This window comes from Anabrus simplex, chromosome 7, assembly GCF_040414725.1.
Source record: "Anabrus simplex isolate iqAnaSimp1 chromosome 7, ASM4041472v1, whole genome shotgun sequence".
Classification (NCBI taxonomy): Eukaryota; Metazoa; Arthropoda; class Insecta; order Orthoptera; family Tettigoniidae; genus Anabrus; species Anabrus simplex.
Genome location: NC_090271.1, coordinates 121,802,036 through 121,816,872, shown reverse-complemented (window position 1 = coordinate 121,816,872; position 14,837 = coordinate 121,802,036). Strand labels below are relative to the sequence as shown.

At 37.1% G+C, this 14,837-nt stretch overlaps 1 protein-coding gene across 1 annotated transcript in view; it reads left to right on the top strand.

Annotated features, from left to right (window-relative positions):
• The window catches only part of SP555 (SPRY domain-containing SOCS box protein SP555), a 61,857-nt gene extending 52,298 nt beyond the window's left edge, over positions 1–9,559 (top strand). Inside the window, exon 2 of the mRNA XM_067150731.2 lies at positions 5,950–9,559. Coding sequence (XP_067006832.1) covers positions 5,984–6,712 — 729 coding nt within the window. The 5' untranslated portion in view covers positions 5,950–5,983 and the 3' untranslated portion in view covers positions 6,713–9,559. The remainder of the gene's footprint in view (positions 1–5,949) is intronic.
• The last annotated feature ends 5,278 nt before the right edge of the window (positions 9,560–14,837 follow it).

Below are 14,837 nucleotides of genomic sequence, written 5' to 3'. Positions count from 1 at the left end.
AAATCCGCGGAGAAGGTAGAATACATCACCGGCACATCAAATACAAATCATCAATCATCACAACCAACAACAACAACATTAGCATTCCCATGGCAACGACCAACAATGGTTCAAGGGAAGGAACGGGCCAATCGCAGGCCGCAAACAACAATAGGCGTAAACCAACAAAGGACCAAGAAAACAGACGCAGAAAATAACCCAGAAACCAGTAAATTAAATTAAATTAAGTTAAATTAAAATAAAATCAACCCGAGAAACAAGAAAGAAAGGAACCGGGACACAATGTACACGTAACACCCACACCCCTGAAGCGACTCGCTTGTTAAATTATTCAGGTTAAATAATACTTTTTTAGCACAAAACTTTTAGGCCTAGAAAAGGTCATCGATAAACCCTAGGTTACCCAATTACATTTTTGAAGAATCCAAAAATTACTTTCACACGGTACGCAAGTCCCAATTTAACAGACATAATTACACATGGTATAATTTCCAATTAACAAGCCGAAAATCTAAAATTCCACAAGGCAAGACTTAGTTTTTTAGATGACGCCAGTTACATGGTTCCGCGCGCACTTTCTTCACATAGGAAAATTTTCAGGTCTTTCACCAAAAATCAGTAAAGATTTAATTGTAACAACACTTACAGTTTCTTCCAGATGAAAGTTGTGAGGACGGCTTCAGTAGCGTACACTACTTACTTACTTCAAAAACATAACATGTAAATTCCAGACGAGGAAAAAAATTAACCAGAAACTTGCAGACATCTACAGGGCCAAAGCCCCGTATATTTAACTTAGCCAGGCTCGAACATTTTCGGTGAAATTATCTCCTTAGGGAGAGAGAAACCACACACGTCCATCTCTTCCATGTCACCAAACAGCAATGGCGATTTCCCAAGATTCCGCAGTGCTCCAACGATCACATGTGCGCAGAGGCCAAGCGCCTGAGTGGTAACGTAGCTCGCGAGGTAGTACATACCTACGCCACTAGAGTGCAGGAGAATACGGTCAGGCACCGAAGAACGTGCATACAGTCAATTATAAGGTTTGAAAAGAAGAAATAAAGAAGCGGCGAACCACTTCTAAAGACACAGTTTTTCCACAGCCTTCAGGCAAGTTCAAAAATATTTCCAAAGGGGGAAAAAATTGTTACGCAGGTAACAGCAGTATAATCAGCCCGTTCAATCTGCCTTAGTCTCGTCTAGGTAGACACTGTACATGGAATCGAGAAGCCCATTTTGGATTTTTTGTGTTTTCAGCCATTGTTGCATTATTAAGGTGTCCGTCTAATACGCTATCTCATTTTGGGATATAGGCTAGCAAATCTAAAAATACCCATCGGTTAAGCGAATTTTTACTTTCATTACGTCCCCTTAACGGTAATGCATGTGCTCCACGAAACTTCAGGTTATTTATAATTCTGTTCAATTCGTATCAGTTTTTGTCGTCTAGTTCGTTATGTTTCTTAATCGAAATATCATAACCCTCATCGAATTATGTCTGCATATTATCTGTTCCAAGAGTTTTCAGTTTAAAAGCATTTACAATGTGCACATCACTAGCCTCGTGTTTTTTCTCCTTATCTGACAAGTGTTGTAAATCAAAATAGCCCGTCTTAGACCAAACTGTTTCACCGCCGAATAATATACAATAAAAACAAAACAAGGTCTTACATCTTTCACACGCTGTTAACCAAGAAACCTTTTCATACCAATGAGGCAAAACAGTTTTGATCCATCTTGGAACGTGATTATCTTTTGGTTAATGATGTCCTATTATTTTATTTCTAAGTTGGTGTTCAGAGGTATAGAAGAAAATGGATTTGTTAATAAAATTTCCACTTCATTCACATTCCTTTGTTGCACACAAAATAACTACCATAAAAGTTAAAAACACATTAATTTATAGAAATTAACTTCATTTACACAGAACTCACTAACACTTGTACTTGGAACAACTGAAACTATATAAATATATTTCTGTACAACAGCAACCTAACTTCAACGAGCTGTGAACAAAGGCTAAGTATCTGTTCAAGGGCGTGGGGTAGACCCAACTCCCCTAAGCTGGGTTGACCTTTCGAACAGAGACAGAAGCAGGAAGTGAAATAGATCTTCTATTTCATTCCAACGCAACGTTATGGGCCAATTCTCCAGGTCCTTGAAGAGAAATGAAAATCCTTTCATAGCACAGAAAAATTCGCGTTCAAGACAGCGATATGTCTACTGTTTTTTTTTTTTTTTTTTTTTTTTTTTTGCCTGTTCCCTAGCTCCATATACTTTACATGGAATGTTCTGTAGAGCGGTCCTCACTCTTACAATACACCGTACGAGACCGTCAGGAACTTAAGCTAGGGATGTGTTATGTATACTGAATTCCTTTTTAGAGATTCGAGAAGGGAAAAAACACTTATTTTAAGTAGAATGTCTGGAATGTAAAGTCATTTTTAAAGACATTAATAAAACAAATTATCTGCAATACGGCCTAACGGCCGTGGATGGGCTGGGCCCTTTCGGCCTTAATGATGCACCGTCCTTGATTTACCCTATCAATTGCCTTACATAGGTCAATCGCGATACAGTTCAACTGACCTCCTGAATCCAAGATATCTGCTATACCTTGCCGGAATCCTACAAGTTGAGTTTCAGAAGAATAGCCTTTCCTAAACCCGAACTCTTTTATCGAACCAGTTATTAATTTCGCAAATAAGGGTTACGCATTTTTCTACGAGCAAAGATTTACATTCAAAGAATTGTTACAAAGTTCTCCCCTCCCACTTTTTCTCCAGGTCGTCATGAAGACATTCCAGAGCATGATCTTCTTGCACGGTACTCACTTCAGAGTCCTGTATTCCTGCCACCCGAGCTATAATAAATACTCAAGTCCTGTGGAGTACTTATCGTAGAGATAGGAATGGTAGGAGAGGAAGTATTCATTCTGGTGAAAAAATAATTTGTAAGCTACGAAAAGGTTAAAGATGACAACATGTAATTCTCTGAGCTCCATAGAGAAACCGAAGTAATAGATGGTATTAGTGATCACGAAGCTGGTTTTGTCGTAGTTAAACATAAATGTGATAGAAAGTAAGATCAAAATAGTAGGACTATTAGGCAGTACCATATGGCGGATCAAAAATGCATGAGAGAGTTTAAAAAGAGTACCGGTAACTATGATCGGTGAAGAACAGTAAATAAAAATGTAAACAGACTGTGGGATGGGTTTAAAGCAATTTTGTTAAGCAATGTGAAAATAGATATTTACCTTTAGAGTCGGTAAGGAATGGTAAAGACCCAATATATTATAACAGAGAAGTAAAGAAAGTAGGAAGGAGGTGCAAGTTGGAAAGAAATAATGTACTGGTAAGCTTTGGGAAAGCATTATTTCTGATTATATTAGACATGTTTTAGACTTCATGCTGAAAAGATCTTGCTAAATGCAGCCGCTACGGACTAGGAATATTCCAACTTCTTAAACCAGTTATACTGTTCCCGAAATCCATTGATTTTTCGTCAGTCAGTGTTGTTTTTTGGAGTGTGAGTACCTGTATTTCTTGTTCGTTTAAGGTGTGCTCAAGTTCACAAAATTTTGCTACTCGTAAGAGAGTATTTATGTTTAGGGTTCTAAAGAAAGGTTTCGCTGTTTGGGGGAAGTTGGCCAGAGGTCTCCAACTCTCTCTGTTTACATGTCAGTCCAGACTCCCTGTAAGCTGACAGCCTGGTTGTACTGCTCTTGACAGCAGTGGGGAAAAGTTTCATTTCTGCACGCCTCATAGTACTTGATTATCACTTCATATAATATACTATTATTATTATTATTATTATTATTATTATTATTATTATTATTATTATTAATTATTATTGTTGTTGTTGTAGTTGTACCTTGTACCGGGGTACACCTTCTCCATCCGGTTAAATTGCGCACCTTCTATGAGGCATCTATGTAATTGATCTTGAACTAATGTTATCCAAGATACTTGGATTTTCAAGCGCTAGATACCACAGGTCGGCGTTTGGAAGGCCCAACAAAGCAAGGTAATGGCAGAAATTCATAATATTTGATAGCTCCAGGCAGATAGATTGAGGGAAATGTTTCAAAACCCTTTTATTCATGTAAAATTCTAATTTCATGATTTAAATGGAGATGTTAGGCAAGTCTGAGGACTCTGTTCTAATCCCTGATGGGAAACATGTAAACTAGGGAACAAGGATTGATTACCCTCTATTGATTCCCATTAATTTGGTATGTGGTGACTAAAATTTTCTGAACCTCTAATTCTTAACATTTTTGACATTAATATTTCTCGTTTAGTCACCCCTCTGTAGAATAGGCTTAGCCTATGTAACTTCGGGCCATAAGCCCACTTAGAGTTTTAAGAGGTTTTTAAAATGCGTGCAGGTTTTTCGTCTCCTTACATTTTGTTTTTGGCCGATCATAATCAACCTTTTCTTTTTCATACCAAGGCCATTTAGTATGGGCACTCATTGACTCCGTTTATGTTTTTTGGGACAGAAAGTGAAAAAAACTGTTGAACAGAAGATAAGAACAAAACAGGACTAAGTGATTGTAAATACCTTATTTGAAGATTGTCAGGTATAATCTTTTGCGCTGTATGAAATTTATGCCTCTGAGAGGCTGTAATGTATTAATTTTCGAGCTCAGACTCCTAGATTATGTAAGTTAGTGGAGCAAACATGTTCTTATAAAAGAGTGTACCTGTTTCAGAGCACTAATGGTCTTCCTTTTGTATATTATCATGTGGATAATGCTCTCTAGTTTTGTGCCTGAATTTTGAAAGTCATTGTTATTGGAGCTGACGAGCTCATTATTATAATGCTATTTTTTATACAGATCTTCTATAAAATTTTAAGCTCAAAAAGTAAAGGAAAGAAATAAAATTTCGAATTGTGTTGTGTTAAGTTCTACTCTTGTTAATTTCTTGTCCATCCTTTCACCCCAGCCGCTTCTTACACCTCTGTGGCCCACCATATTTTCGTAAAAATGATTATTATGTCATTGTTATTTATGTCCCACTAAGTACATTTACGATTTCTATAATGTGTCGCAGCAACGTTGAGCGCCGATCGTGACACCAGGCTCTAGCTATTCCAACAGTAGAGGTCCCTTGTCATCAAAGAAACCTATCGACACGTCCTTGCCAGCCGCAACTAATTACTTGGTCTTCTTTTTTCTTGGTGGCGAAGGTTGTCTTCATTCCTGACTCACCTTTTCGTTGCCGGCATGAAATTGTGTTACCAGGATTCGTCACTCGTCAAAGTTAGATCCAAGAAGCTGTCCTTTCATGTGATATCGAGTGAGATGTTCCAGGCATATCTGTTTGTCGGTAAGGTGCCGGATTATTTATTCGGAACATACTACCTTATGTCCCAGTTCCCTGTACGCAATGTACACAAAGCGGTGTATGAATCCGACGCTGAGGTTTACAGCTCACGAACGGCGACGTGGAGATTGCTCTTCACCATCATGTTCACAAAGGCAATAATATCCTGCGTCGGTACAGGCATCATTCCAGGTCGAGAGAGGTGCTCCGTACACTCCTGCCCATCTCGAAACTCGGCGTATCACTTGAACATAGTGCTTTGTTTGAAACATGCGTCCCCGTGTACGAATTACACCTGAATTACATTTTCTGCACAAGAATTGAATCACGCTCCATAGTACTCGGCTGGACGTATCCATTACACATCATGTATCACTGTCTTCTCTACTTAGCGGACACATGACTCAGACTCATCACATTGCGTATTGTCTCAACTAACACTATTCCATACAGTGCTGCCACCTCTTAACCGTCCCATCATCTACTGGCAGTGTAACTAGCTTACTCTGTCACATTTGAATAATCCTTCAAATTTATTAAGAGATAAATCAGTATTAATTTATGTTCTTGTCCCGACTTTGTGTAGTTCTTTAAGGATTTTATTTGTTAGTGTTGCAGGCCTTCTTGATGCCGGGGAATAGGGCATGGCAGCAACGCCGTTGCGTCACGGCTGTGAGGATCACTGGACGTGGAACCGGCGTGACCGCAGTCACGAGGTGCGCTTGTATGGACCAGGACTGCGAGTGGCTCACTTCCATCCAAACTGGAGCAGCGGGACAGCAGGAGTCCGCGGAACAAGAGTGCTCAACAATGGTCGATACTACTGGGAACTGCGGATTTCACAACGCATTTTCGGCACCAGTATGATGTTTGGTGTAGGCACACGACGTGCACGCCTGCATGTTGATGCCTTCCTTAATTTATTGGGTGAGGATGAGAACGGTTGGGGATTATCTCATAAAGGTTTACTGTGGCATGGCGGCCGCTGGACACATTACACTAAGCCATTCCGTGAAAATGAGGCCACAACTGTAGGAGTGCTTTTTGATGGTATTGCAGGGACTCTCACTTATTACAAGGACGGTACCAGCTTAGGGGTAGCTTTCAAGGGATTAAACGAAGTGCGCGAGCCTCTGTACCCTATAATCTGTTCTACAGCTGCCAAAACAGAAATGACTTTGGCAGTAATGAAACGTGACTTTGTCAACTTACAAGACAGATGTCGGGCAGTGATCCTCAAACGAATTCGCCAACAGACACAACTAGATAAATTAGCTCTTCCAACTCGAATTAAAGCTTATTTAAGTGAACCGATGATAGAAACAGTGCAGCCATTCCAGCCCGTTAATAAATATGTGATGAACTTCGTGTGAAATTTAGAAATACACTTGATATGAATCTGAGGTTGAGTGTTAATGACTAAATCTTCAATTTCAGGAGGAAAGGATTGGGGTACACCTTTATGTGCAAAAGAAGACCGTGGCTGTTTTCGTCGAAAAGTATTTTTCACGTTCATTACGGTAATCTTCAAGTTAGGACTTCCTGACTAAGAGATTAAATAAGTTATGATCTGATAGGACAATATTTTAGTAATTTATAGGTACAGCATAGATCCTGGCGTGGAAATGATACATTTTACACCTTTGAATATGCCCATTCAAAAGCATACTTCATGTACTTCCATTCACCAGAAAATCACAAAATGTAGTGGTAAATTCTTTCTAAATCAAATGAAATGGTAGATCTAAATTAACACTGCTGATTGCATAATTAGCTCAAAGAAAATAATTTTTTGCAGGTTAAGGTAGATTCCTCAGAAGTCTGATTTTAGCTTGGTGTCATAAATCATTTAGTCTTATAGAATGAACGGAGATATGTTGACCGTAACCTTTATTTTAACATATAGAAATAATTAGAACTTTACATTTTATTAAAAGAAAAATAGCATTTATGCTCGCTAATTTTTAATAGCTCATGTCACTATCTGAAACGTAACATATTATTTCGCCAACCTATGTATTCCTGATATTTCAGAAGAATTGGGGGGCCTTTGAATAGAATTATGTAATTTAGGTGCACCTAACTAGTAGTATGTTAAAATTACTTTCATTGAACTAATTCTGAAAAATCTGTACGAAATTAGGCAGTGTTAGTTTACATTTATCACCATTATTTTGCTTAAAGAATTTCCCAATACTTATTGTGATTTTCATAACCCTCTGGCAAGTGAGATTATGTGAAATATAATTTTGAAATGGACGTATTCAAAGGGGTGAAATGTGCCATATTCACTTCCCAGTATCCTTTAAGCATTTTTGCATATAATTTTCCTGTGGATTCTTATGATTTATTGACTCATATTCTTAAATATACTTTCCGGCCTAGCACCCATGACCATAATTCTTTTCACCGTCCTGAAAATTATGGACATAGGTACTACAGGGCTGTGTAATATGACGGTGATATATATAATAATGCCATCTAAGCAGTCATGTCTTATATCAATTATTGCATTAAAGGTTATCTCGCAACTTTCAATTGCAAATACACGTTATTTAGACATGATGAGCGCTTGGGTTTATGTTTGTAAATACAATACGCGACTAAGGAAGCACTGGGCGGTACGCAGAGTAAGCTTAAAATCTGCAACAGTAAATCAAGATATATATTTTGTTTCCCTTTGGTCTGATTATAAGTTCAAACGACTACTATATGCAGATCCCGGTACATGAATTGCCTCAATCACGTTAAACCTTGAGCAGCCCCCTTAGTGTTATTCGACAGAAGTAGATTATGTGCTCACACCTCATTATCATCGTCAACCCACAGCAAGCTGCGCAGGTCGCCCATCGCTCTCAAATAGAAAGAACTGCACCAGACGAGCCGAGCCTGTTGTTGGACACTCCCAGCACTAAAAGCCACACGATAAATACATAAAATAAATGAATAAATAAATAAAAGCACATGGTATCATGAGAATTACAGGACTGTATTGACAATCTTCCTATGTGCATAAATGTGTACGTAGCCCTCTGATGTCTTGAAAAAAGATTAATAGAGACAATCAATGGTTGTAGCTTCATAGCTGTAAGCAAGATATCTTAAAATCGAGTGGAAGGTATCTATATACAGCAGTTTTCTTAAAGTCCAAAGAAAATTTCGTATAATGTCTACGAATAGTAACAATAGATGCATTTATATTTTGCTCATAGCTTTTCTACATTCTTCGACGGTCGCTGAATATAGGAAAATGATCTAATGAAGGGTATTCTTATAATAGTTGAATTTACGAAGACGATTCTGGAAAGAAGTTAGCTTTTATACAACACTAAAGAAGTGTTACATTCATAAACGTTGAAATGCTTGTTCTGGGTACAGTTCCTATAACAGGAAGATGCAGAGGCATATTGCATACTTTAGGATGCTAAATTTTGTAGCACTGGCTGTCACTAAACATTGTACATATTAAGCTGGCAAACATCGCAATTTCTTATTCTGCCCAATTTGTAGTGAAATAAATCAATGACTTATTACTTTTCCTTATTTCAAATTCTAATACAAAGACAACCCCGAGATATAATCAATAAATATCAAGTATAAATAGAAAGTGATAAGGTATTAGATAAGAAAAATCCAGATTAATTATATATTTCCTTTGAACAGAGGTGCACACTGTATTTAATATATCATTTGAGCGCAGTTACATTTCACAGTGGCAATTTGACAAACACCCACAAAAAGAGCAACAAATTTATAAAACTTAAGAATTCAATGGAAATTTCAAAACCTTTTCATATTAGTACCATTAGAAAACGTTAATCATTACATTTCAACTTCTCGTGTCAACTCTTTTGGGTAGGTACTTGTTGACAGTAATCTTTGTATCACAGAACTTAGTTTAAAAGACAACGATTGTTTGAATACACTTTTAATTCGAAAACTGAGTGGTCAATAACCGAACTAATTCGAACCTGCCAACCATCAGGTGATCGCTTGATTCTCCCTCGCACTTTTGTCTCAAAGCCTCCGCCCAGCTGTTGATTGAAAATTAGAAGACATTTTAACTCAGTATGTATAACCCACTCTTTCAGTTAAAATAATATTTATGAACTGGTATTGAAACTGAGGGTATTCATTTAAGGCATCAACATTGGGAATATGTTAAGTGGTTATGGCACAATTTATTTATTTATTTATTTATTTATTTATTTATTTATTTATTTATTTATTTATTTATTTATTTATTTATTTATTTATTTATTTATTTATTTATTTATTTATTTATTTATTTATTTATTTATTTATTTATTTATTTATTTATTTATTTATTTATTTAATGAAGCATGGTAATTGAAGGAATAATATTTATGTTAACCGAGGTCTTGGAATTATGATCTGAAGACTGAGCCCTCTTCATCAGTCGTACGGTGTACTGAAATAACATAATTTTGTATTCCTTACTGAATTGTATAGAAATATTAGCTTGACACATACACATAATTCATTTTAATTCTAATCTAGGAAAATACTTCGTAATATTCTGATGAATTTATGAACCCCTAATGTTATCGATAGCATTGTTTCTTCCCTATCTTCGACTGATTCATTATTTAGCATTATATAACAAATCTGTCTGCATAACCATTAATAACCAACCTATCTCTATTTAACATTAAGAGTAAACTTATATACAATTACCCTGTATTATTCTTTCTCATAAAGAACTAAACTAGAGATAAAATAATGAAATTCTGACGTCTGCCAGCTTGCATCTCACACCTAGGAACTAGATGAATACATTTTACTGTACGGCAACAGACCCGTGGATCTCTTCAGCCCGTGCCATATGCTGTTATACGTTGTCATGTTATTTTAGTAGTCAGATACAGTATGTGTTATATTGTTAATTAGTGTCTAATACAATAAACTGTAGATCTTTCAGAGCAGGCCAACAAGTGCAATATTTTGAAGCTAGTGAAACTGCTGTAACTTAATATATTTATTTTGCTGCACATTTCTTATTATAGCTAACGGCATGGACGTAATTGATAATCCATAATGTAACATTTTTACAGTGAATTAAAATAAAGTTACGAAGTACAAGTGTATATTTTCTTAATTTCAGATAATCTCTCTAGTTCCGAGTGTGAAAAAAAACTAATTCAATAATTCCTCAAAACCAACAACATACACCTTAATCTCGAGAAACATTTCAAAGGAACCCAAATACAGAAATTTTAAAGGCGGATACACATTAGCGTACAATTGCGCATAATGTAACGGTTACTGTAACCACCTCTTCGCATGGACATCACGCTCATTGTCGACTGAGGGATACGGTGCGTGATTAGCTTTCTGAATGGATCGAAAATTTTACCAACTGACATTAGTCTCCTGGTATGCGAGATGTATGGTGAAAGTGCAATGATGGACGGAATGTTGAGTGAATATCGTCATCATGCGCATGACGTCCCGTCGTTACAGATGATTTGGTGTGTGTAGTTGAAACAAATCTTCATGAGGTCAGACGGTACACGATTTCGTCACTCTCCCTGTTTTTATCGCAATGATCAAAGTCTGTTCTCAATCATATTGTTTCAGATCTCATAGGATTTCAGTAATTTTGTGTACGATGGGTGCCCAAACATCTAACTGAAGAACACATTATTAAACGAATATGCAGTGCATTGGCCTTTCTCACACAAGCCGAGGAATGTGACGATGTGTTAAATAGTTCAAGACTACAGATCAAACTGCCGACTGTGAGATACGGTCCGTAATTCGTTTTTTGAGTGCATGGAACATTTTACCATTTTTATCGTTTAGTGTGTCTCCTGTGACAGTGTGGTTTAACATATTGAACGTTCCATGCATTGAGAAAACGAATTACGGACCGTATCTCACAGTCGGCTGGTTGATCTGGTGTCTTGAATAATTCAATATATCGTCACATTCCTAAGCTTGTATGAGAAAGGCCAATGCACTGTGCATTCGTTTAATATTTTATTCTTTAGTTAGGTGTTTTGGCACCCATCGTATACACAATTTCCGAAATCCTATGGGATCTGAAACAATATGATTGAGAACGGACCTTGAACATTGTGGGAAAAGCAGAGAGAAAGAGAGAGAGAGAGACGAAATCGTGTACCGTCTGACCTCATGAACCTTTGCTTCGACTGCACACACCAAATCATCTGTGACGACTACGCATCATGCACATGATGACGATATACATTGAACATTCCATCCATCATTGCACTTTCATCACACACCTCACACACCAGGGGATTAATGTCAGTTGGTAAAATGTTCTATGCATTCAAAAAAACTAATCACGGACCGTATCTTACAGTCGTCTGGTCGATAGTCTTGAACTATTTAAACACTCACAACAAGATGGCCGTAATATGTGAGTGTGTCCGACGTTGCATGTGATGTGTCAACACAGAGGCGTAGCCAAAGGGGCTTTACTGCGGATTAGAAACATCCCCATGGAAATTTTACAAAAATAATACAAACAGAAATCGACAATAAACAATAAACTAACTTAATATTCAGAGACATAATTGAAGAACCAACAGATCTGTTGAATCTATTTTCTAAGAAGCCTCGAAAGTTGGCTTTAAAATTACAGAATTAACATACCATTCGCTGTAAAACTGTTTACCTTGATCAAATTGTTCTCGTTGTGTATTTTAATTTAAAATTTTGTAGTGTACTGCAATCTGAATATCAACATAATTCAATTGTGTCAGTGTCCTTATAATGACAATTCTTGCATGCGCGCACCACACACTCAAAGCACCGTCATTGAGTTCTATGATCAATTTGTAACCTATAACCAAGACTGACTACAATCAACGCTACAATATATCAGACCTTAATGCTATTATCGATTGGGAGGAAAATGGCGCTTCTGTGGGCAAACGTTTCAGACATGTGGTTGGCCCATATCTGTTTTTACACTGAATAAAAGAGTGTTGTTTTGATTGAATTATTGAAGTATGTATTTGGTAAGATAGTAATCTATAACGGTTTATTTGTATGATATTCTTAGGTGTGTATATAATAGCATTTTTAGTGTATAATAGTGTTTATATTGCGGTGCTGTAACATTTCACAAAATGGGTCGTTCCTGCTGTGTTCGTATTTGTAAATCGAATAATACCGTTGTGAATACTTCAGCTTTTAAATTCCCTCAAGATGCATCTTTACAGGAGAAGTGGATAAGGAATATTCATCGGGAAAATTTCGAAGTCAAAGACCAAATTATCGTATGTATGAAACCAAAATTTATGGTAAGCCTATCGTTTTTTTGTTTTCTTAATCATTCGGTGTAATTTCATGAAAGTTGACAATAAATATTAGTTTCTTTGTAGAAATAAGTGTGCGAGTGTATTCATATGGGTCAGTGGTCACTTAGGATCCGTAATTATGCACAGTAATGTGAGAATGTGTTTGTTTTGATCGTGTTTTGAACCGGATTTAAAGCGAACTACAGCAATGCCTCTCACACAGCTATTCTTATGTTTTCTAAAGAATAAAACATTAAGAAACAAGTGGATTAGGTACGTACATCGTGAATAGTTTTACAAAATAAAATTAAGTAAAGTGTATATGTCATAAGAGAGTAAATCTGAGGTTAGGGAAGACTTTTTTTTCTAATTCTCAATGGTGAAACTATTCGTATACCTCGAAGAAGCAATTCATTTAGACATATGATAATTGATATAGTGATGTTCCGTCAGTGTCTATGTGCTTCAGAGTGTCGCGTGATTTAGATGCAATTTTATTTTTCAAGAATCTGTGCTTGCTTGCGAAAACGTTTGGATGGATCTTGGAGTATAACAAAACTTATAGTGTGACAGATCGAGCAATCTGTACACTGTTATATAGAAGAAATAGTGACTTGCAGCTGCGTTTGTAACGCAGGGGTTTCCAGTACCTTCCGATTCATGCTGTGGATTTCTGTTATCAAGCAGTCTACACCAAATTGAAACTCGTCCATGTAGGTTAGAAACATCATTGTTTGGAGTCAAAAGAGTTTTTATACTCATGTTCTTCAATGGGGAAAATCCTATTATATCTTTAGTGTCTGAACGTTTCGTTACTAAGTTTACCATCATTGTTGGATGTGCTGCTATATCATATTTCAACATATGTTTTAAGAGTTTCCAGTAAGGGAGGCTTAACATTACCAGGGCCGTTCATTGGGCTGGCATAATCATTTCGGGTGTACTTCCCTTTCATTCAATACCGAACTTTAGAAATTGTCCAGCACTTCGAAAGTAAGGCAACACGTTATGTTTTATAGTTCTCATGAGAGTGAATAAATTGAGGAACTTCGCACCTTAAATAAGTTTTAAACATTCAAAATTATGTTATAATTATCACTTCAACAGCTTTATAATATATTTCCCTCTATCCAGCGAAGTGAAATCTAAGAGAAAACGTTATTTGACTAACTTAAGTGAAATTTCCAAAATAATTAGCTTATTGTTCCCTTTTGCTTTGGGGCTGTCCATTTATTGCAATAGAATATCTGTGATTCTATTTGATTATGTGTGATGATCAGTTGTTCGTGAAGCGTTTAAATAGGTACAGAAGTGATTTACACCATGATGCTACATTTATCATATTAAATTACCACCGTTTGCAAAATGTGTACGAGATACTTCCGTCATTTCTGGCAGATTGAACTAGGCATTGAGTCGCGCTTTCAGTGGTATCAACAAAGGTAATATAATGTGACGCCGGGCTGAATGGCTCAGACGGATGAAGTTCTGGCATTCTAACCCCAACTTAGCAGGTATGATCCCGGCTCAGCCCGGTGGTATTTGAAGGTACTCAAATAAGTCAGCCTCATGTCGATAGATTTTCTGGCAGGTAAAAGAACTTTTGCGGGACTAAATTCCGGTATCTCTGAAAATCGTGAGAGTAGTTGGTTTATCGTCGAGATACCTTCATCAGTCGGCAGCTACTGCGCCCACGACGCCCGCCATTTGGGTTTCGATATTACGGTCTGATATATTGTAGTCTGTCTTGCTATAACCCCCACCCAATCGGCCGATCCTGGTTACACTACTGCGTCAACAGATAAAGGAAGCCATTGCGCATTTTTAACATCACAAGCGCAGCGTTCCACCGAAAATATACGGAAACGCTACATAATTTACAAAACGCGCCTCGTATATACAGTAAAGGAGGACGCAGTTCTGTTTTACTTTCGATTTAAAATCGAAAACGATCAGTAGTCATTGCAATCATTTCATCGGCCTGAATCCAAAGTTTTTCTGAGTTCTTGATTATTCAGAAATGCAACACTAAGTTCAGGGAGGTAGATTCCATACAAGACACTGTAGAGCTACGGTGAGATTAACATGAAGCCCAAATACCTCCTTTTGAGGTGTTCCTTACGGTAATAAAAATAATTTAATTCGCTTATTTCGGCACACTAACTACTTCAACGATTATGGGGACGCTGGCGGGCTGAAATGT